The sequence below is a fragment of the Oncorhynchus tshawytscha genome, linkage group LG12 (genome assembly GCF_018296145.1).
Source record: "Oncorhynchus tshawytscha isolate Ot180627B linkage group LG12, Otsh_v2.0, whole genome shotgun sequence".
Lineage (NCBI taxonomy): Eukaryota > Metazoa > Chordata > Actinopteri > Salmoniformes > Salmonidae > Oncorhynchus > Oncorhynchus tshawytscha.
Window position 1 is genome coordinate 40,264,298 of NC_056440.1, and position 27,201 is coordinate 40,291,498.

Here is a 27,201-nt window from a genome sequence, read left to right on the forward strand (position 1 = left end):
ATAGACTAATAGTGAAGACATCAAAACTATGTCGAAAACAGTACAAATGAAGAAAAACCCTTGGATGAGTGCTACTGTATATGTATCCACTTTTCAGCCTACAATTTCAGCCATGTAATGCACCCACCCAACCAAGCCCGTCTCCTACTTATGCAGATAATTCACCAGGCCTAGAAGTTCTCACTACCCTGCACAACATGCTTTCCATAGTGGGCACAGTCATTAACTCATAACAGGCTAATGACATGCAATGCAGGTTCCTAATTTCGAATGTTGAACCTGATTAGGGCTTAATGAAGTCAGACGAATGCGTATGGATGTGTGTGGACAACACGGAATTGCCGACTATTACTCCGTTTTTTTTTTTACGGGGGAACAGAGCGGATTCCCCATGGCCTGAGCATCACTCCACTACTCACAGAAAAATAAATGCAGGAATTCTTCTGCAGTAAATGACTGAAAATGTGTCATTGTGTAGTAGCCCACATGGACTAAACTGCAGTAAAGGCCGAACTGTGAAAAGTAATTCTGAGTACAGAGGATACAAAGAAAATCATTAACTCAGATTTGATTACTTCAAAATTGTAGAATAAAATACTGTCATACATTAGCAAAAGTTATTCTAATCTATCATCAGTGAGAGACAATATACAACAGTAGACCTACTATCAAAAACTTCCTTCTTAAAACATACTGTATTTTCATACTGTAATAAAGCTCTTGTTTCTTTACACACACAAAAAGCTCATTTCAGAATTCAGAATAATTTTAACAAAAAGGTTTTAATCAAGAGTAGCCGAATGGCTGCATGAATTAACTTAACAACAGAGGTATCGTAAAGCACACTTGACAGTGGATTCAGGGCCAGACAGAGCTTTAAACCCACTTACAGCTAAGGCAGTCACAACACCAAATTCCCCAGAGCCCAGTCATCAAAGTCCTCCACAGTCCACATCCCAGAGTCCTTCCGCCGTGCCTACCTTTCACTTGCTCCTCCAGGGCTCGGCAGTTCTCCTCTGTGACTGCATTAACCTTGAGGACCACAGCCTTCACGTCAGCTGGCTCCAACCTCAGAGTCATTACACAGCACATGTCCACCAGGCCCTGCTAACACGCCTTCATCCCTGCGTCCATCTGGGCCAGGTCCAGCTTCAGCTTCTTGGCCACTGAGAACCCCAGCAGGCCCGTCAGATCCTGGTCTGAGAGGTCCACATCCATGTAACCCGCTCCGTCCGAAATGGAAGCACTGACCCGCCACTCCACCCTACTGTATTTGAGGTTCCCTTGCAGGGTGACAATGAAGGCTTTCACATGCACCTCGCTCACTCACTCCAGCACACCCAAGGGGCTCACACTCTATTCCAGCAAACACAGGTAGGTAAATGGAGGTGAAGCAAGCATCACAATCGTCACATTCTCCGCAAAGGGTCGACTTGTTCCCTGTTCTCTGACACAGGTACTATCCAGTCTAGGCTCCTGTCCAGAAGCTTTTGGCTCAGGTGGAAAGAAGCAGTCCATGTCATCGTCTAAAGGTTGTCCCTTTGATTGTCCTTCCTGTTGTTTGGCTGTTGGAATGGGCTCTCCTGGAAAATCACATTGTCAAGCTCATCCAGAGGAAGGTAATCAGTCCTCATCTGGGATGTCCACCATGTCCAGCTCAAGGGCCTCGTGGCATGAAGGGCTTCCGAGTGCAGAATCTGCAAGGCTTTCAAAGCACAGGCTCTGCAGCAAGGCAATTATGTAAGAGGCGGAGGATGCCTCACTCTGGGTTCCGTAACCACTCTCCAGGCTGGGTTCCACCCTCCACTCCACCTGCCCCTTCTGGGCCTCCAGGCTAGCCAGCAGCTCCGAGTCATCTGGTTCCTGGTTGTCAGCCTCCTTTTTACCTGGTAGGGATGTGCTGGACTTCTGCCCAATCATTTGGTCAAGTGCCACAAAGAGGGAAATAGGCTAATTACAGTTGACCGAGAATAGAGCAGCATGGCTGGCACTTAACCCTAACCCGGGTATAATTTGTGGAACGAATCAACAGGAATCTGTTCCAAAAACGTTGTAAATAACAAGGTTGCCAACAAATAATGCATACAAAGTTGTATAGCGGCAGAATACGATACCGGGTATGGCGTGGGCTAATTCATTAAGTTTTTCACTCAGCGTGTTTATTCCGAAAAATGTCTGTCCTCACTCTGGTAGCCTATTGACAAACATTAAGAATAAGCTTTGTGGTGAGTTGTTGCCTATTTGGCAGCTATTTAGCTAACGTTAGGTGAATTGATCATGTTACTTTGTATGCGTTTGTTGACAACCTTGTACTTTAAAGTTTTTGGAACAGATTGTTGTTAGAACGTTCCACAAATTATACCCACCCCAAGCAAGTTAATGTTTCCGATATTTTTGGACTACTAAACAACTATTGATTTAGATTTAGGTTAATAAGTCTCTCACTGTTGCCGCCTGCTACCGACCCCCCTCAGCTCCCAGCTGTGCCCTGGACACCATTTGTGAATTGATCGCCCCCCATCTAGCTTCAGAGTTTGTTCTGTTAGGTGACCTAAACTGGGATATGCTTAACACCCCGGCAGTCCTACGATCTAAGCTAGATGCCCTCAATCTCACACAAATCATCAAGGAACCCACCAGGTACAACCCTAAATCTGTAAACAAGGGCACCCTCATAGACATCATCCTGACCAACTGGCCCTCCAAATACACCTCCGCTGTCTTCAACCAGGATCTCAGCGATCACTGCCTCATTGCCTGTATCCGCTACGGAGCTGCAGTCAAATGACCACCCCTCATCACTGTCAAACGCTCCCTAAAACACTTCTGTGAGCAGGCCTTTCTAATCGACCTGGCCCGGGTATCCTGGAAGGACATTGACCTCATCCCGTCAGTTGAGGATGCCTGGTCATTCTTTAAAAGTAACTTCCTCACCATTTTAGATAAGCATGCTCCGTTCAAAAAATGCAGAACTAAGAACAGATATAGCCCTTGGTTCACTCCAGACCTGACTGCCCTCGACCAGCACAAAAATATCCTGTGGCGGACTGCAATAGCATCGAATAGTCCCCGCGATATGCAACTGTTCAGGGAAGTCAGGAACCAATACACGCAGTCAGTCAGGAAAGCTAAGGCCAGCTTCTTCAGGCAGAAGTTTGCATCCTGTAGCTCCAACTCCAAAAAGTTCTGGGACACTGTGAAGTCCATGGAGAACAAGAGCACCTCCTCCCAGCTGCCCACTGCACTGAGGCTAGGTAACACGGTCACCACCGATAAATCCATGACTATCGAAAACTTCAACAAGCATTTCTCAACAGCTGGCCATGCCTTCCGCCTGGCTACTCCAACCTCGGCCAACAGCTCCGCCCCCCCCGCAGCTACTCGCCCAAGCCTCTTCAGGTTCTCCTTTACCCAAATCCAGATAGCAGATGTTCTGAAAGAGCTGCAAAACCTGGACCTGTACAAATCAGCTGGGCTTGACAATCTGGACCCTCTATTTCTGAAACTATCCGCCGCCATTGTCGCAACCCCTATTACCAGCCTGTTCAACCTCTCTTTCATATCGTCTGAGATCCCCAAGGATTGGAAAGCTGCTGCAGTCATCCCCCTCTTCAAAGGGGGAGACACCCTGGACCCAAACTGTTACAGACCTATATCCATCCTGCCCTGCCTATCTTAGGTCTTCGAAAGCCAAGTCAACAAACAGGTCACTGACCATCTCGAATCCCACCGTACCGTCTCCGCTGTGCAATCTGGTTTCCGAGCCGGTCACGGGTGCACCTCAGCCACGCTCAAGGTACTGAACGATATCATAACCGCCATCGATAAAAGACAGTACTGTGCAGCCTTCTTCATCGACCTTGCCAAGGCTTTCGACTCTGTCAATCACCATATTCTTATCGGCAGACTCAGTAGCCTCGGTTTTTCAGATGACTGCCTTGCCTGGTTCACCAATTACTTTGCAGACAGAGTTCAGTGTGTCAAATCGGAGGGCATGCTGTCCGGTCCTCTGGCAGTCTCTATGGGGGTGCCACAGGGTTCAATCCTCGGGCCGACTCTTTTCTCTGTATATATCAATGATGTTGCTCTTGCTGCGGGCGATTCCCTGATCCACCTCTACGCAGACGACACCATTCTATATACTTCCGGCCCGTCCTTGGACACTGTGCTATCTAACCTCCAAACGAGCTTCAATGCCATACAGCACTCCTTCCGTGGCCTCCAACTGCTCTTAAACGCTAGTAAAACCAAATGCATTATTTTCAACCGTTCGCTGCCTGCACCCGCACGCCTAACCAGCATCACCACCCTGGATGGTTCCGACCTTGAATATGTGGACATCTATAAGTACCTAGGTGTCTGGCTAGACTGTAAACTCTCCTTCCAGACTCATATCAAACATCTCCAATCGAAAATCAAATCAAGAGTCGGCTTTCTATTCCGCAACAAAGCCTCCTTCACTCACGCCGCCAAACTTACCCTAGTAAAACTGACTATCCTACCGATCCTCGACTTCGGCGATGTCATCTACAAAATTGCTTCCAACACTCTACTCAGCAAACTGGATGCAGTTTATCACAGTGCCATCCGTTTTGTCACTAAAGCACCTTATACCACCCACCACTGCGACTTGTATGCTCTAGTCGGCTGGCTCTCGCTACATATTCGTCGCCAGACCCACTGGCTCCAGGTCATCTACAAGTCCATGCTAGGTAAAGCTCCGCCTTATCTCAGTTCACTGGTCACGATGGCAACACCCATCCGTAGCACGCGCTCCAGCAGGTGTATCTCACTCACTGTATCTCATCCCTAAAGCCAACACCTCATTTGGCCGCCTTTCGTTCCAGTTCTCTGCTGCCTGTGACTGGAACGAATTGCAAAAATCGCTGAAGTTGGAGACTTTTATCTCCCTCACCAACTTCAAACATCTGCTATCTGAGCAGCTAACCGATCGCTGCAGCTGTACATAGTCTATCGGTAAATAGCCCACCCATTTTTACCTACCTCATCCCCATACTGTTTTTATTTATTTACTTTTCTGCTCTTTTGCACACCAATATCTCTACCTGTACATGACCATCTGATCATTTATCACTCCAGTGTTAATCTGCAAAATTGTAATCATTCGCCTACCTCCTCATGCCTTTTGCACACAATGTATATAGACTCTCTTTTTTTTCTACTGTGTTATTAACTGTCAGAGCAGCTCACAGATTACTGCACCTGTACATAGCCCACCTAGAATTTAGCCCAAACAACTACCTCTTTCCCAACTGTATTTAATTCTAATTTATTTATTTATTTTGCTCCTTTGCACCCCATTATTTTTATTTCTACTTTGCACATTCTTCCATTGCAAAACTACCATTCCAGTGTTTTACTTGCTATATTGTATTTACTTTGCCACCATGGCCTTTTTTGCCTTTACCTCCCTTCTCACCTCATTTGCTCACATTGTATATAGACTTGTTTATACTGTATTATTGACTGTATGTTTGTTTTACTCCTTGTGTAACTCTGTGTCGTTGTATCTGTCGAACTGCTTTGCTTTATCTTGGCCAGGTCGCAATTGTAAATGAGAACTTGTTCTCAACTTGCCTACCTGGTTAAATAAAGGTAAAATAAAATAAAATAAATAAATAAATTGACTTGTTAATTGTTTACTCCATGTGTAACTCTGTGTTGTCTGTTCACACTGCTATGCTTTATCTTGGCCAGGTCGCAGTTGCAAATGAGAACTTGTTCTCAACTAGCCTACCTGGTTAAATAAAGGTGAAATAAAAAATACATTAAAAAAATTAAAAAACATGGAGATTTACCGCAAGTCACAAAGAAAACAGGAGTTGCCTCCACTATTCCAGCACCTTTTCAACATCAACATCATCAAATCACCTATGCTGTCCACCATTCTGATTTGTGTGTTTGTGTGTGTGTTTGTGCAAGTAGAAAAAAAACTCACCCTACTTATAGAGAAATGCCAATCCCATACTCCCATCTTTCATGTTGACGAAATGGTCTATGACTCATACAGTACAAGCTTTAATTTTTTTGTTGTCCTAGGCTACCTGGCTAAAATGCTTGCTCGCTAGCCTAACTTCTTTGATGGCCAACGTTAGCTAGTTAACGTTAGCCTTCTACATCTAGCTACATATTAACCTTTCATCCTCTCAGTCCAGGGGCACAATGTACTGTACGAATTTATGGTGGGATCAGAATCGCCATTACAATCATTGGCCAGTACAGAGAATTAAGTAAAACCACAAGTCCAAACCCCTATCCCCATCTATGGCTAAGTTGGGAAAAGGACCATTTTAACTGGCTAGCTAGCCATCAGAGGACAACACTTTTTTTTGGTGCTCCAGGACCATTCACAGTTGAGCTCGCTCATTTTAGCTCAATGCTGATTGGCTATTGTTTTCTACTTTTTTTAATCAAGTGAGGCCAAATGCTTGCTGGCTTCCCTTGCATTCAATGCTATGGGCGGCATCAATGTCATACTCTTCATGACCAGATAGAATCAGATAAATGGCCTTACACATGACATACAGAGACCGTAAGACACTGTTTCGCTCGGATGCTGTCTCCAGTGAGATACATTCAGCCTCTTGTGAATTGAAGGAAAATTCCCGAAAACACAGAGATGAAATATACATTATTTTATGTTTTTTGTGTGTCATTTTTGGTGTAAGACTGGCTTCCCTTGGCATCCATGAATACACGCCATTGCTTAGAAGTACTTTTCACATGCAAACTTTAAAAGTCTGAACTAAGAATCTAATATGCTTCCCAAAGATAACACGGTTGCTGTGTAGAACGTTTATTTTGATTGGCGATTTTCTGCATTTATCAGTGCCATCAGGTAGTAGGCTGATTTCATTTGTGTCCATATACCAGTATTATTAGGGACATTGTTCTTCTTGCAAAGCATATATACTTTTTAATCGAAATATTATATTGTGTGCATGTAACCGTACTCCTTGAGTGATAGTCATAAACCTTCATTTACGTTACAATGGTTTGGGTTAGTTCTGTACAATTGTAGCTATCTGCCCCAAAGTACAAGTGCAGCTGCTTTTTGGCGAATCGCCAAGGCGCCAAAAGTTGGAGGCATGGAGAGTCAAAATGTTTGTGGTGCTAAGGTTCCCATAATCATTTTTGGACTTCGCGCGAAACACACTAAATATGTGATATATCTACATGTTAGAACGATAATAGCATTAGCTAGCTACAACCCTATATGAACACAACTAGTAAGTATTTACATTATGATCAAGACTGAAAGTAAAGGACTGCTGCAAGTCAACCAAACTATTTCGGTACGGAAGATTGGTGGGAACTATATCTTCAGACCCGCCTCCATTATGTGAGTGACAGATGAGTTATCCAATGATTGCTATTTATTTACAATTCAATGTCTCTTTCCACCAATCGAAGCAGCTACCTCTTTCTTCAGATACACATGATTTCTTAGCCATTTTTTGTTCTTGCGTTCTTCCTCAGCCAAGGGTCGAAAAGGAGTAGCAACGATACACGGTGTAGCGCAGGTCTGTTTTTACACACATTTCGATGTATCTCTGCAACGAATAAGTCCGTCATTACATGTTGATGCGATGGTATAAGCAAACACATTTGAAAGCATTCGCGTATCTAGCTATACCATTTCCAACTAAGACAACTAAAGTAGCTGGTTAATTATTGTAGTTACCGATCCAGTGTAGCAGGCTAGCTAGCATAGCTTACACAGCTAAATTTAGAAATGTATCAAGTGTAATTAGATATGGCTTTCAGAGCTTTATCCTAAAATACGATTGTGTTTCTTGTCCCTAACTAACGTTAACTACACTAGCTACATATTACTGTAGCAGTCCAACCGCTAACGTCGTTAGGTAACGTTAACATTAGCTAGTTACCTTAACTAGCTAGCCACCTTTACTAAATACTTTCACCAGCTGAATGAACTAAGTAGCTTCCCAATATGCTAGCGAGCTATGTTTTTCTCGTATACACAAGAGAACTAATAGCTAGCTAACGTTGTTTTCTCAAACCGTATGCGCACATATGGCCTAGGCAGCCGATAGTGGGCGCCATAATTTGCCACGGCACTGTCGTCTAGGACTGATGTGCATTCCCTGTATATGCTCTTGTCCCCGGTGGACCATCCCGTAGACAAAGCATCCTCCATTCAGTTTGGAAAGGCATAATTTCCCTCAACTAGGAGACAATTTAGGATGTGGTACACCCTTGGCCTGACGTGGTGTGCAACGTCCTAAACGAAACGTATTTGATTACATTAAGACTACACATATTTTTTTCCCGGCGGCTCGCTATTAAAAATGGTAAGGAGGGATGTGATGCCTTGCAGCTTGAATGGAGGATGTTTTATGTACGAGCCGGTCCACGGGGGACACGAGTGTATTAACGAGAATGCACATCAATCCTAGACGATCATTGGATCAACGCTGTAGGCTAGCTCGCACCATTAATTCAAAAATAATGCCAGATGAGCAAATGTATGATTGTAGCTAGCTATTTGTTTAATTACGATCAAGATAATTATCGGCGCGAGGTGATTCTGAGATGAGCCCTCGTTGCATTGTCATTTTGTCCCGACTCCGATATCATTGTGCCAGGTCGTATTATCAAATAAATCTGTTTTGTAACTTCACTCATGCATTGACTTTCTTTAGAATAATAAATTAAATGTGCATTATTTCTCATCAATTCAGTACGTGTGTCTTCTGGTCGCTTTCAGAATTGTATTAAAGGCCAGGGGCATATTCATTAAGCCAATTCTACTGCAAAATGTTTGTTAAACGAGACAGGGAGGGAACCTACCTAAATATGTCCAATAGAAATTCTAATTTTGCTCTGTTTGCTTCTTAAATGTTTTTTTTTGTTGTAATGAATATGGCCAGTTCAAGATAATACATTAATTTGAATCAATGCTGTTCCTCATCACACCTTTTAATTTTTAATGTTTATGCACCATTTATTACAATTTTATAATCGTAGCGGTGTGTTATACAATTATTCTTGGGTAGGTTTTTTTTATGCCGCTAATCAACCTTTGCCTTTTTTCAGTAGGTTTGCAGCAGCTCTGAGACTTTGTTTCGTTCCGCCCATAACACGCCCATCTTCTCACCATAAATAGTGGTAAGTGTTGGTCACCAGTCTAGTCTCTCTCCTCTGTCGTACTTTGTTTCGTCAGTTCTGAAAACCCCAAACCCTGATCTCATCTCTTTCCCTCGACCATGTCCATCCACAGCCAGTCAGACAGAGGTGCCCGCTCCTCTCTCCCCGCTGTTACCTGCTCCCAGGACCGAGGTGCCTGCCCTACCCAGCCCGGTGTTAGCCGACAATGGAGACAGAAATTGAGCAACAAGAAAAAGAGACCTCATTCAGCAACACAGAGACAAACGGTGAGTTGTAATCCTTTTGTATATTAATTAAATAATTGTAACTGATCTAGAAAATGAATAAGAACAGTGTAGTTATTTTTTAAGCGGCGTGGTGCAAGGTTTATGCCCTCCTGTGTTTAAGACTTACTAATAATCAATGTCTGGTCGAAAATATAAACATTTCGATTCCTAAATTGAGGCTGCCAGATATGTGCCAAAAGAAAGTGCAGAGCAGTTTTAATATGTAAGGACAATGAGTGGGCTATTAGTATTACATGTATATCATTTCTACATCAACTGAATGCAGATCCAGAGAACCAGTCAGTGTGTGCAGGGCTCCAGACTAACATTTTCCCCCGGTGACACTAACTTTTTCAGTTGGTTGCACCAGCCTATGATTTGGTTGCACCATTTTTTTTTGCAATAGAACAACATAGTCATAATCACCTTCAAGTCATTCACAGTGCTTTAGACAGTGTACTAGACTATAGAGCTGGTAGGCTATTCAAGAAACAAGTTGTATATTTAACATGTCCAGGTAGGAATGCATTATTGAATATATTTTGATGTGGTATCTAATCCATTGATTGTCATGAATTGTGGGTTGACAGTAGGGTATTGTAATATTTTACTGTTAAAATAGGGCTCCAGAATTGTCTGTAGTTTGTTGTTCAATACAGGTGAATTTGTGTGTGTTTATGTCCACTAATTTATTTTGGGCTAATTCATCACATGAGGAAGTGAACTCAAAACACATTGGCAATACTGAACTAAAATATAAACACAACATGTGAAGTGTTGGTCCAATTTCTCATGAGCTGAAATAAAGATCCCAGAAATGTTCCATACGCACAAAATGCTTATTTAACTCATTGTGTGCACAAATGTGTTTACATCCCTTTAAGTGAGCATTTCTACTTTGCCAAGATAAACCATCTACTTGACAGATGTGGCATATCAAGAAGCCGATTTTAAATAGCATGGTCATTACACAGGTGCACCTTGTGCTGGGACAAACGGCCACTCTATAATTGGCAGGTTTGTCACATAAAACAATGCCACAGATGCCCAAAGTTTTGAGGGAGTTGGCATGTTGACTGCAAGAATGTCCAACAGAACTGTTGCCAGAAAATTAAATGTTAATTTCTCTACCATAAGCCACCTCCAACGCCATTTTAGAGAATTTGGCAGTACATGCAACTGCAGACCAAGTGTAACCACGCCAGCCTAGGATCACGACATCTGGCGTCTTCACCTGTGGATCGTCTGAAGAGGGAAAGGGGGGGTGCTGAGGTGCATTTCTGTTTGTAATAAAGCCCTTTTGTGGCAAAAAAACACATTCTGATTGGCTGGGCCTGGCTCTCTAGTGGGTGGGCCTATGCCCTCCTAGGACCACCCATGGCTGCGCCCCTGCCCAGTCGTGATAGCCATAGATTAAGGCCTAAGGAAATAATTTCAATTGACTGATTTTCTTCTGTGAATTCTACTCAGTAAAATCTTAGAAATTGTTCCATGTTACAAATATATTTTTGTTCAGTATAGATCATTAACACCAAATATAATGCCTACTGCTAGTAGTCATGTATTAATCTAACAGTACATTTAATGTCCTCATGCTTGGTAAACAGTAGCCACAGCAGCCATTGTGTAATGGCATGTTGCGCTGAACAACAAAGGAGCTGATTGGCTGACACTGCCATTCCAAAATGCCGGCGGTGGCTACTGCTAGCTAGCATGAGAACAAAAAGGGATGTTTTCTGGAAAAACGAGTATTTCAATCTTCTCACGGTATCAGTTTGGATGTAGGTGAAATACAGCGGCACATCTCATCCCTGGGTTGAGGTATGTTTCTGACCCATATCTCGTGCGGGCTCTGCGGTGTCTTAATCTAACCATGATTGCATTCCAACCTCAGTGCGCTCAGTGTAAAGCAAGCATAATGGTTGGGTCGGAATCTGCTGGCTACTATTGAGCTCAATATAAAATATTGAGAAATAGATATTATACCCACATAAAGCTGGACATCCTCTCGTCAACGGTTTCAACAGTAGTTGCTTCTACAGTTGTGTTTTACCTGCAATTGGATTTTGAAATGTTATACAATCAGAACCCTCCTTTGTTTTGTGTGTGTGGGGAGCGCACATCAAGGAAAAGGAAGAGAGATTGGCTCACTCATCACTAGAGGTCGACCGATTATGATTTTTCAACGCCGATACCGATTAATCGGCAGATTTCTTTTTAAAATTATTATTATTATTTTTTTTACATTTATTCGCAATAATGACAATTACAACAATACTGAATGAACACTTATTTTAACTTAATATAATACATCAATAAAATCAATTTAGCCTCAAGTAAATAATGAAACATGTTCAATTTGGTTTAAATAATGCAAAAACAGTGTTGGAGAAGAAAGTACAAGTGCAATATGTGCTATGTAAGAAGGCTACCGTTTCAGTTCCTTGCTCAGAACATGAGAACATATGAAAGCTGGTGGTTCCTTTTAACATGAGTCTTCAATATTCCCAGGTAAGAAGTTTTAGGTTGTAGTTATTATAGGAATTATAGGACTATTTCCCTCTATACCATTTGTATTTCATTAACCTTTGACTATTGGATGTTCTTATAGGCACTTTAGTATTGCCAGTGTAACAGTATAGCTTCCGTCCCTCTCCTCGCTCCTTCCTGGGTTCAAACCAGCAACACAACGACAACAGCCACCATTGAAGCAGCGTTACCCATGCAGAGCAAGGGGAACAACTACTAGAAGGCTCAGAGCGAGTGCCGTTTGAAACGCTATTAGCGCGCGCTAACTAGCTAGCCATTTCACTTCGGTTACACCAGCCTCATCTCGGGAGTTGATAGGCTTGAAGTCATAAACAGCGCAATGCTTGACGCACAACGAAGAGCTGCTGGCAAAACGCACGAAAGTGCTGTTTGAATGAATGTTTACGCGCCTGCTTCTGCCTTCCACCGCTCAGTCAGATACTTAGATACTCGTATGCTCAGTCAGATTGGATGCAACGCAGGACACGCTAGATAATATCTAGTAATATCATCAACCATGTGTAGTTAACTAGTGATTATGATTGTTTTTTATAAGCTAAGTTTAATGCTATCTAGCAACTTACCTTGGCTTACAGCATTCGCGTAACAGGCAGTCTCCTTGTGGAGTGCAACGAGAGAGAGGCAGGTCGTTATTGCGTTGGACTAGTTAACTGTAAGGTTGCAAGATTGGATCCCCCGAGCTGACAAGGTGAAAATCTGTCATTCTGCCCCTGAACGAGGCAGTTAACCCACCGTTCCTAGGCCATCATTGAAAATAAGAATGTGTTCTTAACTGACTTGCCTCGTTAAATAAAGGTATAAAAATATTTTAAAAATCGGCGGCCAAAAATACAGATTTTCGATTGTTATGAAAACTTGAAATCGGCCCAAATTAATCTGCCATTCCGATTAATCGGTCAACCTCTACTCATCACAGCAGCAGGGTCCAGTGAAACAGTTACTTCGAAACTGGCATGAAGGGAATCATGAGGATAATGCACTTTACTGTTTGACCAAATCGTGGTTTTAGCTGCCTGAAAAAATAGGACTTTTTAAACTTTTGATTGGGGTGACCAGCTCGTTCCCATGTGACCCAAAAAAATGTAACTTGCGAAGTCAAAAGGTGGAAAAATACCACTAAACGGTCACATTCTGGGGCCCTGGTGTGTGTGTGAGAGAAAGATTAGACTCTGTTTTTCATTCTCAGGTAAGCGTCCCACAGAGGACGCGGAGGAAGAGCAGTCCTTTAAGCGCTCCAGGAACACAGACGACATGGTGGAGCTCCGCATACTCCTGCAGAGCAAAGTCAGTCCTCTTTCTCTTCCTCATTCACAATCCCCTGCCTACCTTCAACAGCCACAATCTCTTCAGTGATTTAGCCTCCTATGTAGCCTATCTTTTTTCCCCCTACCCAGTTATCTATTTAACCTTTTTTTTGACCAGATCTATGGAGGATTTTTTAAAACTTTGTTATATCACCTGACTTTTTTTTCTCCGGTTCAGAATGCAGGAGCAGTGATTGGGAAGGGTGGTAAAAACATCAAATCCCTGCGCACAGACGTGAGTCCATTTACACTACTCTTTTTGTCTGGGAATTTACAGTACCCCCCCTTCCGTGGTTGTACTTTGGGAGTGTCTGATTTGACTAGTTTGCCTCAACTTTTGCATACAATCTAAATTGGTAGGTTGGGCTTAAGAAAATGGGTCTTGTTAACTATGGTTGGGTGAAGTTTAAAGCTGTGAGGTTTTTGGGTAACTGTTAATGGTGGGACATGTTGTGTATTGAGACCTGCTCTACACCTGTTGTGGTGTCATCATTCGAAAGTGTAATGTCTTTTATCAAAATGCCCCCCCGCCTCGCCTAATCGATACGAAACCCATGGCCTTTTTAGCTGAAATGTATTTTTGTTTGCGTAATGAATAGTGATATTACTACCAGCCATCAGCACCGCTAAGACTGTCATTAATGCTTGAGTGGGCCCAGTGTATTTTAGGGTGGAGCTGTTATAGCACCCGACACCAATTCAACCTATAGGAAATGTCTTGTATATAAACAGCCTGGCCAATTCTCAACTAATTTCATGTCATTACCCCTCTCTTTCTCCACCTTCCAACATTCTCCATTCTTCTCCCTCTCTCCTCTACCGCTATCCCTCTTTCTCATCTCCCTGTCTACATCTCCCTCTCCTTTTCTGACTGCATTCTACCCCCAAACTATTTCTCTCTACCTGAATACCTTTGTCTCTTCTTCTATCTCCTTCTGTTCTTAAAAAAAAAAAAACATTCTGAGAGAATATCAAAATGAAGAATATTAGCCTGTATTAAAATGTATTCCTCTTCCCCCTCCCTCTTCCCTCTCCTGTTTTTTATTTTTGTTTATTTTTGCCCACTTCCTCTGTTGCCCATGTTCTGGATCGCCCCTCCTGCACCCGCCCACCTGACACCCTGGCTGGCCCTGCCCATAATCGTGCCCCTCCCTAAATGGGCGCCTTACTTCATTGACATCTGTGTGCTCGAATGGCCCTGGCCCCTGCCCATGCCACGCCCACGGCCCTTGCAGTTCAATGCCAGTGTGTCAGTCCCAGACAGCAGTGGGCCTGAGCGGTATGTCCCTAAGCTCCTCCCTCTCACTGCCTGACTTCAGAAAATAAACAAACCTGCCTCTGTTCCTGTGACAAACATGTCAACTTTTGTTCAGTGACAGCATTATAAGCCTCTGTTTTCAGTGAGGGTTTCAACAAATACTTTAAACCTGCCTTTGTTCTAGTGACGGTATTTCAACATTCTATTTTATTTCAATGACAGTATCTCTCCCTTCAACGTTCCTCACCTCCCTCCTTCCCCTCTCAGAGTTGGTGTACTGGTCTGTTTTAGCTTCTCACATTCCCCTCCTACCATCTTCCTCTTCCTTGTTACCACAGATCTTTTTAGGGGGGGGTTGGACCACTATAATTACGTAAGACTGTTATTCCAGGCAGAGCTGCTAGGGTTCAAGTGTTGTATGTATTTTTCCCTTCTTTACTCTCCATATTACCTTTGCCGTAGTTGGAACTGTTGAAAGTTAACTTATTTGTCACCTCATCCCTGTGACCCATGTCGCTCCTCCTTGCCTTCCCTCAACATCCTCCTGTCCATTGGTGGGAGCATAACGCACTGTTACCCTGCCATCTCTCACCCATCTTTAAGTTTACTTTAAACTGTTCCTTGTTTGATTATTTTGATTAGCGTACTACTGTCATGTTTTTATTGACCTTTTGTTCTTTTTTTGTGTTTTTCTCCCCAATGTTGTGTTACAATACAATTGCATTAGTGCTCTGGCAGCAGGCACCATCGGTGCAAACCGCCACCGCCCCCCAACCTTTCCTTCCTTACCCACTTCCAGTGGTCACTAAAACACACCTGCTTTCTTTGGGTTCCTTTTACCTGTTTAACAAAAAAATGGTGGTCTCCTTTGTCAGACACACTGGGGGGGTTAAATTTCTTTATTTGTGTATTTATGGATACCTGCTGATATGTTATAGATAGAAATTGATAATGGGGTATTCTGTCCTCTTATTCCTCTGTTGTAATTTGAATGGGGTTTGCACATAGAACCAGAATTACTACATATGGCCGCTGGTCCAATCATCACAGAACATTGACTTGAATGGGATTGTCCATTCTAGTAATTCTATTTCTATGGGACTGTACCACAACAGCTACCCGGTTAACCCCCACGGCTGGGACCGGATGAAAGGGGGGGGGGTCTTCATTTATTGTCAGATGTTATGGTTGAAGTTCTGCTGAGGGAGAGTCAACCTTGGTTTTGAAATACTGTTTCTTTCCTCTCTAACACCTGGTCACCATTTGATTGGTTCCCCTGGGAATATCCTGCGCTGTGATTGGTGGCTTTAAAGCATTCTGAGCATCAGTGCTGAAATCGAGACCGTGGGAGAGATCCTGCTCAAGATCATCCCTACTCTGGAGGAGGTGAGCCTGCGGTTGGAGATGAGGGAGAATGAGACCAGCATTATGGCTGCCTGTATTTTTCAGTTATAGTCCTGTGTGGTACTACTAGATATTGAGTGTGCAGATACAACAAAACATACCATTTCCATTGGGATATAGATATAAAATGCTAAAGTTTTACCCCCCTCCCCCTAGTACCAACAGTACAATGGGATGGACTTTGACTGTGAGCTGAGGCTACTGATCCACCAGAGCCTGGCAGGTAGCATCATTGGTGTGAAGGGAGCCAAGATCAAAGAGTTACGAGAGGTATAGTTATGCGCTCTGAACTACTCCCACTCTTTTCTCCTCACCTGGTTCATGTCCAGTACATTTTTAAAATACTTGATGGGCCTAACTACCTGAACTTGTCCAATAAGAATGCAAATGTTTTACTCTCGTTTAGAGCTTATTGAAGGTGACCCTGATTCAGTCTTTCTGTGGGTTCTTCTCAGTCCTAAGGCCTTACTTTGTCTAATTTGACCTGTGTTGACTCTGACTGTTGTAGAACACCCAGACCAGCATCAAGCTGTTCCAGGAATGCTGTCCCCAGTCCACGGACCGCGTGGTTCTGGTCGGCGGCAAGTCTGAGCGCGTCGTTGAGTGCATCAAGATCATGCTGGAGCTCATCGCTGAGGTTGGTGCTCTTATCAAACTGTTGGTTCTGTTGTCGAACCATTTGACTGAGCTGTAAATACCACAGCCAGCCGACTGTAGAAATTATTTATGATCCTATCCCTGTCAGGCTCCCATAAAAGGGCGCGCCCAGCCCTACGACCCCAACTTCTACGACGAGACATACGACTACGGCGGCTTCACCCTGATGTTTGAGGAGCGCGGGGGTGGCGGCAGCCGGCGCCCCATGGGGGGCTTCCACATGCGAGGGGGACGAGGTGGCGGAGGTTTTGACCGAGGGCCCTCTGGACGAGGGGGTCGAGGGGGGCCCGTGCCCCCCGCCCGCAGGGACTACGAGGAGATGAGCCCCCGTCGTGGACCCCCGCCTCCCCACCCAGTGAGAGGGGGGAGGGGTGAGAGTCGTGACCGCAACCTGGCCCCACCACACAGAGGAGGAGGGTAAGAGAGCTTCACCATCGCTCATCTCCATTTCTTTTTCCCTACACCTCTTTCTATCCATTTTGCTTTGTCTACATCAGTTTGCGCTCAAAAGTGCAGGGACATATGGTCTTTCATTCATAGTGTGTGTGGGCTCGTGTGTGTTCCATTTCCACGTTGTTTGCAGAGATGACCAGTACTCCTATGACTCCTATCGGGGCAGTGCAGATGCCAGACCCAAGTAAGTCCTTTTGCAGCCTTGTAGGCCACTGGTCTGGAGTCAGTGAGTACGGTTACATGCAACAAAATGCCATTATTGTGGATATTTCAGGTTAATATAAAAGTTTGATTAAAACGTTACATACAGTACCAGTCAAAAGTTTGGACACGCCTACTCATTTCAGGGTTTTTCTTTATTTTTACTATATTATAGAATGATAGTGAATTCATCAAAACTATGAAATAACACATATGGAATCATGTAGTAACCAAAAAAGTGTTAAACAAATCAAAATATATTTTATATTTGAGATTCTTCAAAGTAGTCACCCTTTGCCTTGATGAAGGCTTTGCACACTCTTAGCAAATATAAAATATGTTTTCATATGTTTTGGTTACTACATGATTCAATACGTGTTATTTCATAGTTTTGATGTCTTCACTATTATTCGACAATGTAAAAAATGGTTTTTAAAAAATGAAGAGAAACCCTGGAATGAGTAGGCTGTGTCTAAACTCTTGACTGGTACTATACTATGCCAGAAGGATTTCTGTAATAATACTGTTTACATGAACACATCTGAAATCAGGGTACTTGATGCCACTGAAAAATGTAGAAAATCGGTAATCAAAATAAACATTCTACCATGTTGTTTTTTGTGATGCATATTTTCGGAGTTTATATAACGTTTCAATGTGAACTACTTTTAAGACGCGTACATTGTTGTTCCGAACTCACTTCACTCGCTCTGAAGACCCCCTGAAGTGAGTTCGGAACAATTGAATGTACGCGTCTTAAAAGTAGTTCACAGCTCTCTTGGCTGGTACATGCGCAGAACAAATGCACTGCTGGAACGCCAATTTTAAGGTCTTCACATTTCCTAATAATTTGAAAGATTGCTCAGAAAACCAGGTTTTAATCGGCTTATACTTACTTCGATTTTGACTTTACGCAAATTAAGATAAGCCGAGTAAGGTTTTTACATGACTACTACATAATCTGCCTACTGCCATAATCTGGTTAATATTGAATTACTACTTTGCATGTAAACGTCCTCAGTCGGTGCTGTGGTCAGTCAGCCTAACCTGAGTCTGTTCCTCTGATTACTGGCTACGTCAGTGTTTCAGCCCTGCCATTAGTCTGTCAACACCGCTCACTTTTGTGTTCATGGGTCTGTGAATGTGTGTGGTTTGACTTGGATCAGAGAGCTGCTGAAAAGCCCTCTGCCTTGTCAATATTTTTCTCAAGTCAGACTTTCATTTTCTGTCTTTCTCTTAGCAGTGACCGAAGAGGGAGACCAGGAGATCGCTATGGTGATAACATGGTTAGTGACCCTTAACTAAATGCATGTCGCTGTCGTCTTGGTATCTATTGGCTGAAGCATCATATGCTGAAACAATTGTTGGTCTTTCCTAGACAATGATTGTGATTGCCTGATAATAACTTCATCGCCATGGCCACAGCTAACCCCACTATAAAACCCAACAACACCTTTACCACTAACACGTAATAAACATTACTTTACCATATGACCAAACCATAAACACAGGTAATGGGTAACTTCAGTAATAATTACCCATACCACCATGACCACTACCATCTATGTAATTGTGGTGGTGGTGGGGGGTGTTAATTTGTTAAGTTGCTAGGTGTTAATAATAATGCTTTGTTGACAGACTGGTAGGTTATCTTTGAGAGCTGGCAGGATACTGCCTCCGGTTGCTCGGCAACTGATTTTTGAATCGCTTGTTGCCCTGGTGACTGAGCCGCTGAATAGCAGGTGAAAGCTGTGGAGTGAGTGGCGGATGGATGCAAGCGGAGAAGGGGGCAGGGGTCTCCAGCATCAAATAGGGGCTTTTGTACGAACTGGCCTCCTCAACCCTGACTTGATCGGAGGGATCGATAGTTACATATCACAATATTATTTTGGACAATATTATATTGATACTTTGACTCCAAGTGTCGTTTTATTTTACGCTACCATGTTGCTAAACTCTGCCATTTTTTTTTATTCTATAGCATGTTCTCCGTCTTCTTTTTAAATAGTGAGCCAATAGCACTTTTTTTCCATGGCTGATCAAAAATGTATTTTCTAATCCTCCAGTCTCTCTGCACCAGACTTACAGTGAGCAATATGTTTGGACATCAAATCGCAGTATCGAATCGCACTACATATAGAATTGTGAGAATCAATACATAATGTATCTGCACCTAAGTATCGAGGTAATATTATATCTTGAGGTCCCTGCCCTAATCCTGATCATGCAAGGCCAGGGTTGCTTGCATCCATGAGTGTATACAACAAATCACAAGGGAATGTGTGTTTAACCCTGCTCTCCCTCTTTTCTTTTTCTCCAGGGTGGGGGTGGATATGGTGAGTTGTTCCGTTCTCCCTATGTGGATCTGTCTGAGTTCAGTTTGTCACGCTGTCCCCGTGGCACAATAGTATTTCATTTGTAAAGTGCATATCCCATTCGCAATGCGTATCAGGTAGAAAACGAACCAAACCAAATTCAACGACAAAACATCAAAAAGTAGGATCATTTCAATACAATAAACCATTACCTGCTAATAAAAAATAGACTGTGAACAGATTAAGCAATCAAAGATTAAAAGCTAGCTTGAAAAGGTAGGTCTTTAAATGTGTTTTAAACAAGGAAATGGAAGCTGCCTCTTTGACATGCAGGTAGAGCGTTCCAGACCTCAGGAGCCACATGTGAGAAGGCCTTATCACCCGTACTGCACAGGTTTGTGTCCAGGCAGTTTGAGTCTGGTTATCGTAGCGGTGTGCTGGGGAATAGTTCTTTAGAATTTGGCATATGCATTTAGAAGTTGGCATATGCATCACCCTTGAGGGCCTTTTAAGGTGAGCAGCAGAATCTTAAATGTGATCCTGTATTGAACAGGAAGCCAATGGAGGCTGAGTAAAACAGGGCGAAGTGAGTTTTTTTTGTGTAGTTTGTGAGCGCATCCTGGCAGCTGCGTTCTGGATCATCTGGAGTTGACAGGAGCCTTACTGTCAGCAGTGCCGGGCATGCACACACTTCTCAGCATCCACAGTGAACAAGAAAGACCTGATACAAGGTGGCAAAATTACACTTTATGTTGCGAATGTGTGCTTCAAATAAGAGGCTAGAGTCAAAAATTACACACAGGTTTCTGGCAGTGGGGGAAGCTGTGATGGAGTCATCATCCAGAGGAAGGGAGAATGTGCTCATTTTGCTCTGTGTACTCTTAGAGCAAATAAATACAAGCTCTGTTTTGCTTTTGGAAGTTCAACTGCATCCATCTCTTGATTGCATCTAGACAGTCTGTTAGTTTGATTGTTAGTCTGACATGTCCTCACATATTTGTGTCATCAGTGTAAAAATTCAAGTTTAGTCCAAATCTCTGTATAAGTATACCAAGTGGCAGCGTGGGTGTGTATAGAGAACAGGAGTGGCCCCATAGCAGAGCCCTGCGGAACCCCTTGAGTGACTGGCAGGGTTGGATCACAAATTCTTGTTTGTAAGTCAGGAGCTAAACCACAGGAGTGATGTGCCAGAGAATCCAAGCTAGTTCATAAGTCTGCTGATAATCGCATGATTATCTGTGACAAAGGCTGCTGTGATGTCCAAAAGTATAAAAAGATGCTAGTGTCTCCATCAGCTGTCATCAAGAAGTAATGTGTAACTTTTACCAGGGCTGTCTCTGCTGTGCTGTACATGCAACCCGGACTGGAAGGGTTCATGGAGATTGTTGGTTAAAGGTAGTTCTGTAGCTGTATTGAGACCACACGTTCAAGGATCTTTGATAGAGAAGGGTAGGTTGGAAACAGTGGTGGGAAAAGTACCCAATAGAAAATGACTCAAATAAAAGTGAGTCACTCAGTTAAATTCTACTTGAGTAAAAGTCTAAAGGTATTTTAAATACACTTAAGTATAAATAATTTCTAATTTCTTATATTAAGCAAACCAGATGGCACCATTTTCTTTTTTTAAATTACAGATAGCCAGGGGCACACTCACAACACTCAGACATAATTTACAAACAAAGCATTTGTATTTAGTTAATCTGCCAAATCAGAGGCAGTAGGGATGACCAGGGATGTTATCTTTTTAAGTGTGTGAATTTGAATCCTGCTAAGCATTCAAAATATAAGGAGTACTTTTAGATGTCGGAAAATGTATGGAGTAAAAAGTACATTTTCTTTAGTAATGTTATGAAGTAAAAGTTGTCAAAAAAATAGTTAAGTACAGATATTTAAAAAAACTACTTAAGTAGTGCTTGAAAGTATTTTCTACTTAAGTACTTTACACAACTGGTTGGAAATTGGTCTGTAATCGCTTAGGGTGTTAGGTCCAGGTCTTTTCAAGATTTGTATAATGGAGGCAGTTTTCATGGAATTAGGCACAGTGCCTGAATTAAGTAATTTATGATTTTGGTTATAGTTGGACTGAGAAGAGTGAGGCTGAATTTTGCTTTGGCAATAGGGTCGAAGGGGCAGGAAGTTGACCTCATATTTTGGACAATTTCAGTGACCGATGTTGGGCTTGTCCTTGACAATTTGTTGAAACTGCAACTAGGAGGCTCAGTATGAAGCATAGGGGCACACCCCAAGCAAGGGGTAGTTTGTACAGTGTGGTACTTAATTTTGATTTGGGAAAAAATCAAGAAAACTCCTCCATCGAGCAATGCAACAGTAATCTGGGGGTTTACATTTCTATTAGGACAGAAAATAGCATTCTGGGGTTTCCCCTCACAATTTGCAATGCGACTGCGTGCAGTGTTCAGTACCTCTGTATGCAATCTGATGATATACCAGGGCTTGGGCATGCATAGTTGGGTTTGTTTTTCCTCCAACTTCTTTCCAGTTTACGCCGAGCAGCTTTCATAGAACGTAGAGGGCCAGTGGTTCTCCAGTGTATGTTATGGAACCTGATTTCAGCTGGTCTACTGTACCAAGCTAGACATTTTATTGTTATTTTTATTTGGGCAGGGTAGTCTCTTTTACAAGGGAACCCTGTATGACTGACAGTTACACAATCAAGGCAGCATAGGATATAATACTCAACAGCCTTGAGTGTATTGTTTTGCACCAGTGTACTTGTCGACTATCTTTGTTTTGTCATTTCAACTGTTTATTGGAAGATCCTCTTTGAAACATGTTGGCCTGCTCTGTATCAGGTTGGTAAATACGTGTTTGTTTATGGTGCCAGTCTGCAGTGGATGTGTAGATTTTTTGCATATTTTCTTTAAAAAAAAACTTTCCCTAACTGTAGATCTATTTTCTCTCTCACCTTTCAAACAGATAACAACTCTTCCTGGGACTCCTATCAGTCTGGTGAGTCTAGAAGCACTTCCCACAGCTTGGTATTCAATATGTTAGGTTATAGTGTTGTTAGAGCCTAAACACTTCCTCAAGCTGTTTCTCTGATCTCTCCTTGTGTGTATGTCACTGTATGCGCCGTGTGTGTTAGGTGGACGCGGTTCCTACAATGATATGGGAGGGCCAGTCATCACCACACAAGTGACGATCCCTAAAGATGTGTGTATAACCGGAAGAGGGGGGACTCCCCATTTACCTCTCACACACACACCGACACACTATGTTCTCACACAGCAATGGCTCGGCCTGTCTCGCCCTCCATGACCTATGAAACCCTTATGCAACATTCACACGCACACACAGAACACACTTTTCCTGTATTTTCACACTATTTTGCACGACATTCAGTTGACCCTGGTGTTTTCTACAGCTGGCCGGCTCCATCATCGGTAAGGGAGGTCAGAGGATCAAGCAGATCCGGCATGAGTCTGGCGCCTCCATTAAGATCGACGAGCCACTGGAGGGTTCTGAGGATCGCATCATCACCATCAGCGGCACCCAGGACCAGATCCAAAACGCTCAGTACCTATTGCAGAATAGGCAAGTTCTGGACGCCCTCTGAGTGAATAGAGTTTCATGTCTGCCTTTTCTATACCTTCCTGTTTTTATAGCCACATTTTGATCTCAAAATATATATGTGTAGATATATATTTTTCTACCTCCTTTTAATCTCTTATTGTATTTGTCTCTGCTGATGTTGACTAACCTCTCTCCTCCCATGCAATGTGAAAGTAGTTTCAGCTTCCTCTTGTGAAATGTCTATTAAAATCTGTACACAATTTGTACAAAATACTTGTACAACTATTCTTATATTGATACAAAACTGTAGGTCAATATTTGTTTGTGTTAATCATTCAACATGTCATATTTTTTAAGAATATGATCGGTGAAATGTTTGGTTTTATGACCTAAGAGCCTTTTCGGTGTGAAGCAGGGAGTGGACTTCTTCCCTGCCTGTTGCTGTGTGGAAGACTAGTGATTTTGTTGTTTTTAGTTAGATGAATCGACAACAAATCACAGTCTGCCAAACGGCACAGGCTCCTCCTCTTCTGTCTCCCCGGCAACCGTCAGCGTGTCTCATTGCGCAGATGCTGAAATGCTAACGCTGCCTCGTAGCCATGGTGACTAACCTTGTCTCCCTTCCTCCTCCCCCAGCGCACTGCACCTGCTCGGACACCAGGACTAACCCTCGCCTCCGACTAGGCCCGCATCACGTGCTCTCTCCCCATCTCAGACTCTCCCAACCCCCTCTCCCACCCTCAACCACCTCTCCCACCCCCAATCCCTCTATATCTTTATTGACTCCTGTGAATTTTCTTTTTACTCTTTCAGTGTGAAGCAGTACTCTTGTCAGTTCCTCTAAACAAGGAGACTCAGATTGAAGCAAATCCCTCACATCCCCATCTTTTGTCCCGGGTTTTTGGGCATTTTGTTAATTTTTTTATTTTAAGGTCCAACATTCCTATGTTAAAAGGGAGACGTTCTGCATTTTTTGTGTAGTTCTCTACTCCATCTCTTGTATTTGTATAAAATAAAACATTTGTCAAAATATTTGGAGTCTCCTGACAGACAAGTGAACATTATCTTTATTTTTGGATGGGTTGATTTCTATTGGTGTGTTTGTCAGTAGAGTACGACTGTCCCATGTGTGTGTTTTCTTTCTGTCGGTATTGGAGTTACTCACACACACCGCTTTCCACCACTCACACACACCCCTTACCACCACTCACATACACCGCTTTCCACCACTCACACACACCCCTTACCACCACTCACACACACCCCTTACCACCACTCCGTGCAACATGCAGAATGTACGCCTTTTTTTTTTTAAGGAACATTTTATGATTTAAAAAAATAAATGTAGAAAATTGTCATTTGTCATGTTTTTAATTTTAATGAAATGTTTCAGGGTGTATCGGGGTGACATGGGGATTATACACAAGTATTCTTATTATTCATCACATTTCCTGCCTGTACACTTTTGTAGGACTGGTTTTTTTTTGTCTTGGCAATATAGTCATGCCATAAAGCCTGCTTTATTAGCCATGCTGAACAGTCCTTATTTGTGGCATGGGACATGATAATATGGTTACAAGCAATGTCTGGTGTATGCATCTCCTAGGGGGTTAGGCTTTTCTTCTAGAATCCTTTTTTAAAAGTTTTTTTTAAATAAAGATTGAAACGTCTGCAGATGCTTTGGCTAAGTCTTATGGAAATCCTGCTTAGTAATGTTCTTGATGTAGCCAATGTCCCTCTGACATTCCTGTGACCCCATAGGTCAAAGAAATACTTCAGCCTGGCCCATGCCCTGCTGTAGAGAAAATGGCTGTCTTTTTATTTTATTTAACTAGGAAAGTAGGTTAGAACAAATTCTTATTTACAATGACGGCCTACCAAAAGACAGAAGGCCTCCTGCGGGGACAGGGCTTGGATAAAAAGAATATGCATATATATATATATATATGACAAAACGCACATCATGACGAAAGACAACACAATAGTACATCAAGATAGACCTAAGACAACAACATAGCAAGGCAGCAACACAGCATGCTAGCAACACAAAACATGGTACAAACATTATTGGGCACAGACAACAGCACAAATGGCAAGAAGGTAGAGACAACAATACATGCAAAGCAGCCACAACTGTCAGTAAGAGTGTCCAGGATTGAGTCTTTCAATGAAGAGACTGAGATAAAACTCCAGTTTGAGTGTTTGTTGCAGCTCGTTCCAGTCGCTAGCTGCAGCGAACTGAAAAGAGGAGCAACCCAGGGATGTGTGCTTTGGGGACCTTTAACAGAATGTGACTGGCAGAACGGGTGTTTGTATGTGGAGGATGAGGGCTGCAGTAGATCTCTCCGATAGGGGGGAGTGAGGCCTAAGAGGGTTTTATAAATAAGAATCAACCAGTGGGTCTTGCAACAGGAATACAGAGATGACCAGTTTACAGAGGAGTATAGAGTGCAGTGATGTGTCCTATAAGGAGCATTGGTGGCAAATCTGATGGCCAAATGGTTAAGAACATCTAGCCGCTCAAGAGCACCCTTACCTGCTGATCTATGAATTATGTCTCCGTGATCTAGCATGGGTAGGATGGTCATCTGAATCAGGGTTATTTGGGCAGCTGGGGTGAAAGAGGAGCGATTACGATAGAGGAAACCAAGTCTAGATTTAACTTTAGCCTGCAGCTTTGATATGTGCTGAAAGGACAGTGTACTGTCTAGCCATACTCCCAAGTACTTTTATGAGGTGACTACCTCAAGCTCTAAACCCTCAGAGGTAGTAATAACACCTGTGGGAAGAGGGGCATTCTTCTTACCAAACCACATGACCTTTGTTTTGGAGGTGTTTAGAACAAGGTTAAGGGTTGAGAAAGCTTGTTGTAGAGCATTTAACACAAAATCCAGGGAGGGGCCAGCTGAGTATAAGACTATCATCTGCATATAAATGGATGAGAGAGCTTCCTACTGCCTGAGCTATGTTGTTGATGTAAATTGAGAAGAGCGTGGGGCCTAGGATTGAGCCTTGGGGCACTTTATACACTGCACTCTTTGAGGTAGTTAGCAAACCAGACCAAAGACCCCTCAGAGACACCAATACTCCTTAACCAGCCCCCAAGAATGAAATGGTCCGCTGTATCAAAAGCTTTGGTAAGTCAATTAACTTTTTTTTAAAAACATTTTATTTCACCTTTATTTAGCCAGGTAGGCAAGTTCTCATTTACAATTGCAACCTGGCCAAGATAAAGCAAAGCAGTTTGACACATACAACAACACAGAGTTACACATGGAGTAAAACAAACATACAGTCAATAATACAGTAGAAAAATAAGTCTATATACGATGTGAGCAAATGAGGTGAGATAAGGGCCATGGTGGCGAAGTAAATACAATATAGCAATTGCTTAGAATCAAGGGCAATGGTGACATCATTAAAGTTGCAGTGACATATCCATAACCTGAGCGGAAACCAGATTGCATACCAGAGAGAATACTATAGACATCAAGAAAGCCAGTCAGTTGATTATTGACACGTTTTTCCAACACTTTTGATAAACAGGGCAAAATAGAAATAGGCCTATAACAGTTAGGATCAGCTTGATCTCCCCCTTTTAAATAAAGGAAGAACCGTGGCTGCCTTCCAAGCAATGGGAACCTCCCCAGAAAGGAGAGACGGGTTAAAGAGGTCAGAGATAGTCTTGGCAATGATGGGGACAGCAAACTTAAAAAAGAAAGGATCTAAATCCTCATCTGGGTCAAGTTTCAGGAGCTCCTTTAGCACCTCGGACTCAGTGACTGCCTGCAGGGAGAAACTTTGTAGCGGGGCAGGGGGAAAAGAGGAAGAAGCTTTGTGGCTAGTCGCATTAAAAGGGGTGGGAGATGAGGAAATGTTGGATGGGCAAGGATGCATGGCTGAGTCAAATAGGAATCCTGACTTAATGAAGTGTTGATTAAAGAGCTCAGCCATGTGCTTCTTGTCAGTAACAACCACATCATCAACATTAAGGGACATGGGCAGCTGTGTGGAGGAGGGTTTATTCTCCAGGTCTTTAACTGTTTTCCAGAACTTCTTGGGGTTAGACCCACAGAGAGAAAACTGCTCCTTAAAGTAACCAACTT

At 42.9% G+C, this 27,201-nt stretch overlaps 1 protein-coding gene across 5 annotated transcripts; it reads left to right on the top strand.

Moving 5' to 3' along the window:
- The first annotated feature begins 7,440 nt into the window (after nt 1–7,440).
- On the top strand, nt 7,441–24,765 carry LOC112263275 (heterogeneous nuclear ribonucleoprotein K-like). Of its 5 annotated transcripts, none has more exons than XM_042330648.1 (17): nt 7,441–7,544; nt 9,082–9,153; nt 9,266–9,419; nt 13,156–13,253; nt 13,452–13,508; nt 14,509–14,552; nt 15,845–15,917; nt 16,092–16,205; nt 16,444–16,572; nt 16,681–17,009; nt 17,176–17,229; nt 18,487–18,532; nt 19,567–19,582; nt 22,499–22,531; nt 22,668–22,735; nt 22,947–23,116; nt 23,732–24,765. In XM_042330648.1, the coding sequence occupies exons 3-17, from the start codon at nt 9,359–9,361 to the stop codon at nt 23,760–23,762; spliced, it is 1,323 nt and encodes a 440-aa protein (XP_042186582.1). In that variant the 5' UTR covers nt 7,441–7,544; nt 9,082–9,153; nt 9,266–9,358; the 3' UTR covers nt 23,763–24,765. The 5 variants fall into 5 exon arrangements, with proteins under 5 accessions (XP_042186582.1, XP_042186581.1, XP_042186583.1 ...); XM_042330647.1 differs by having other exon boundaries at nt 7,442–7,544; nt 9,085–9,153; XM_042330649.1 differs by having other exon boundaries at nt 7,442–7,544; nt 9,085–9,153; nt 18,490–18,532.
- Nucleotides 24,766–27,201: the final 2,436 nt, after the last annotated feature.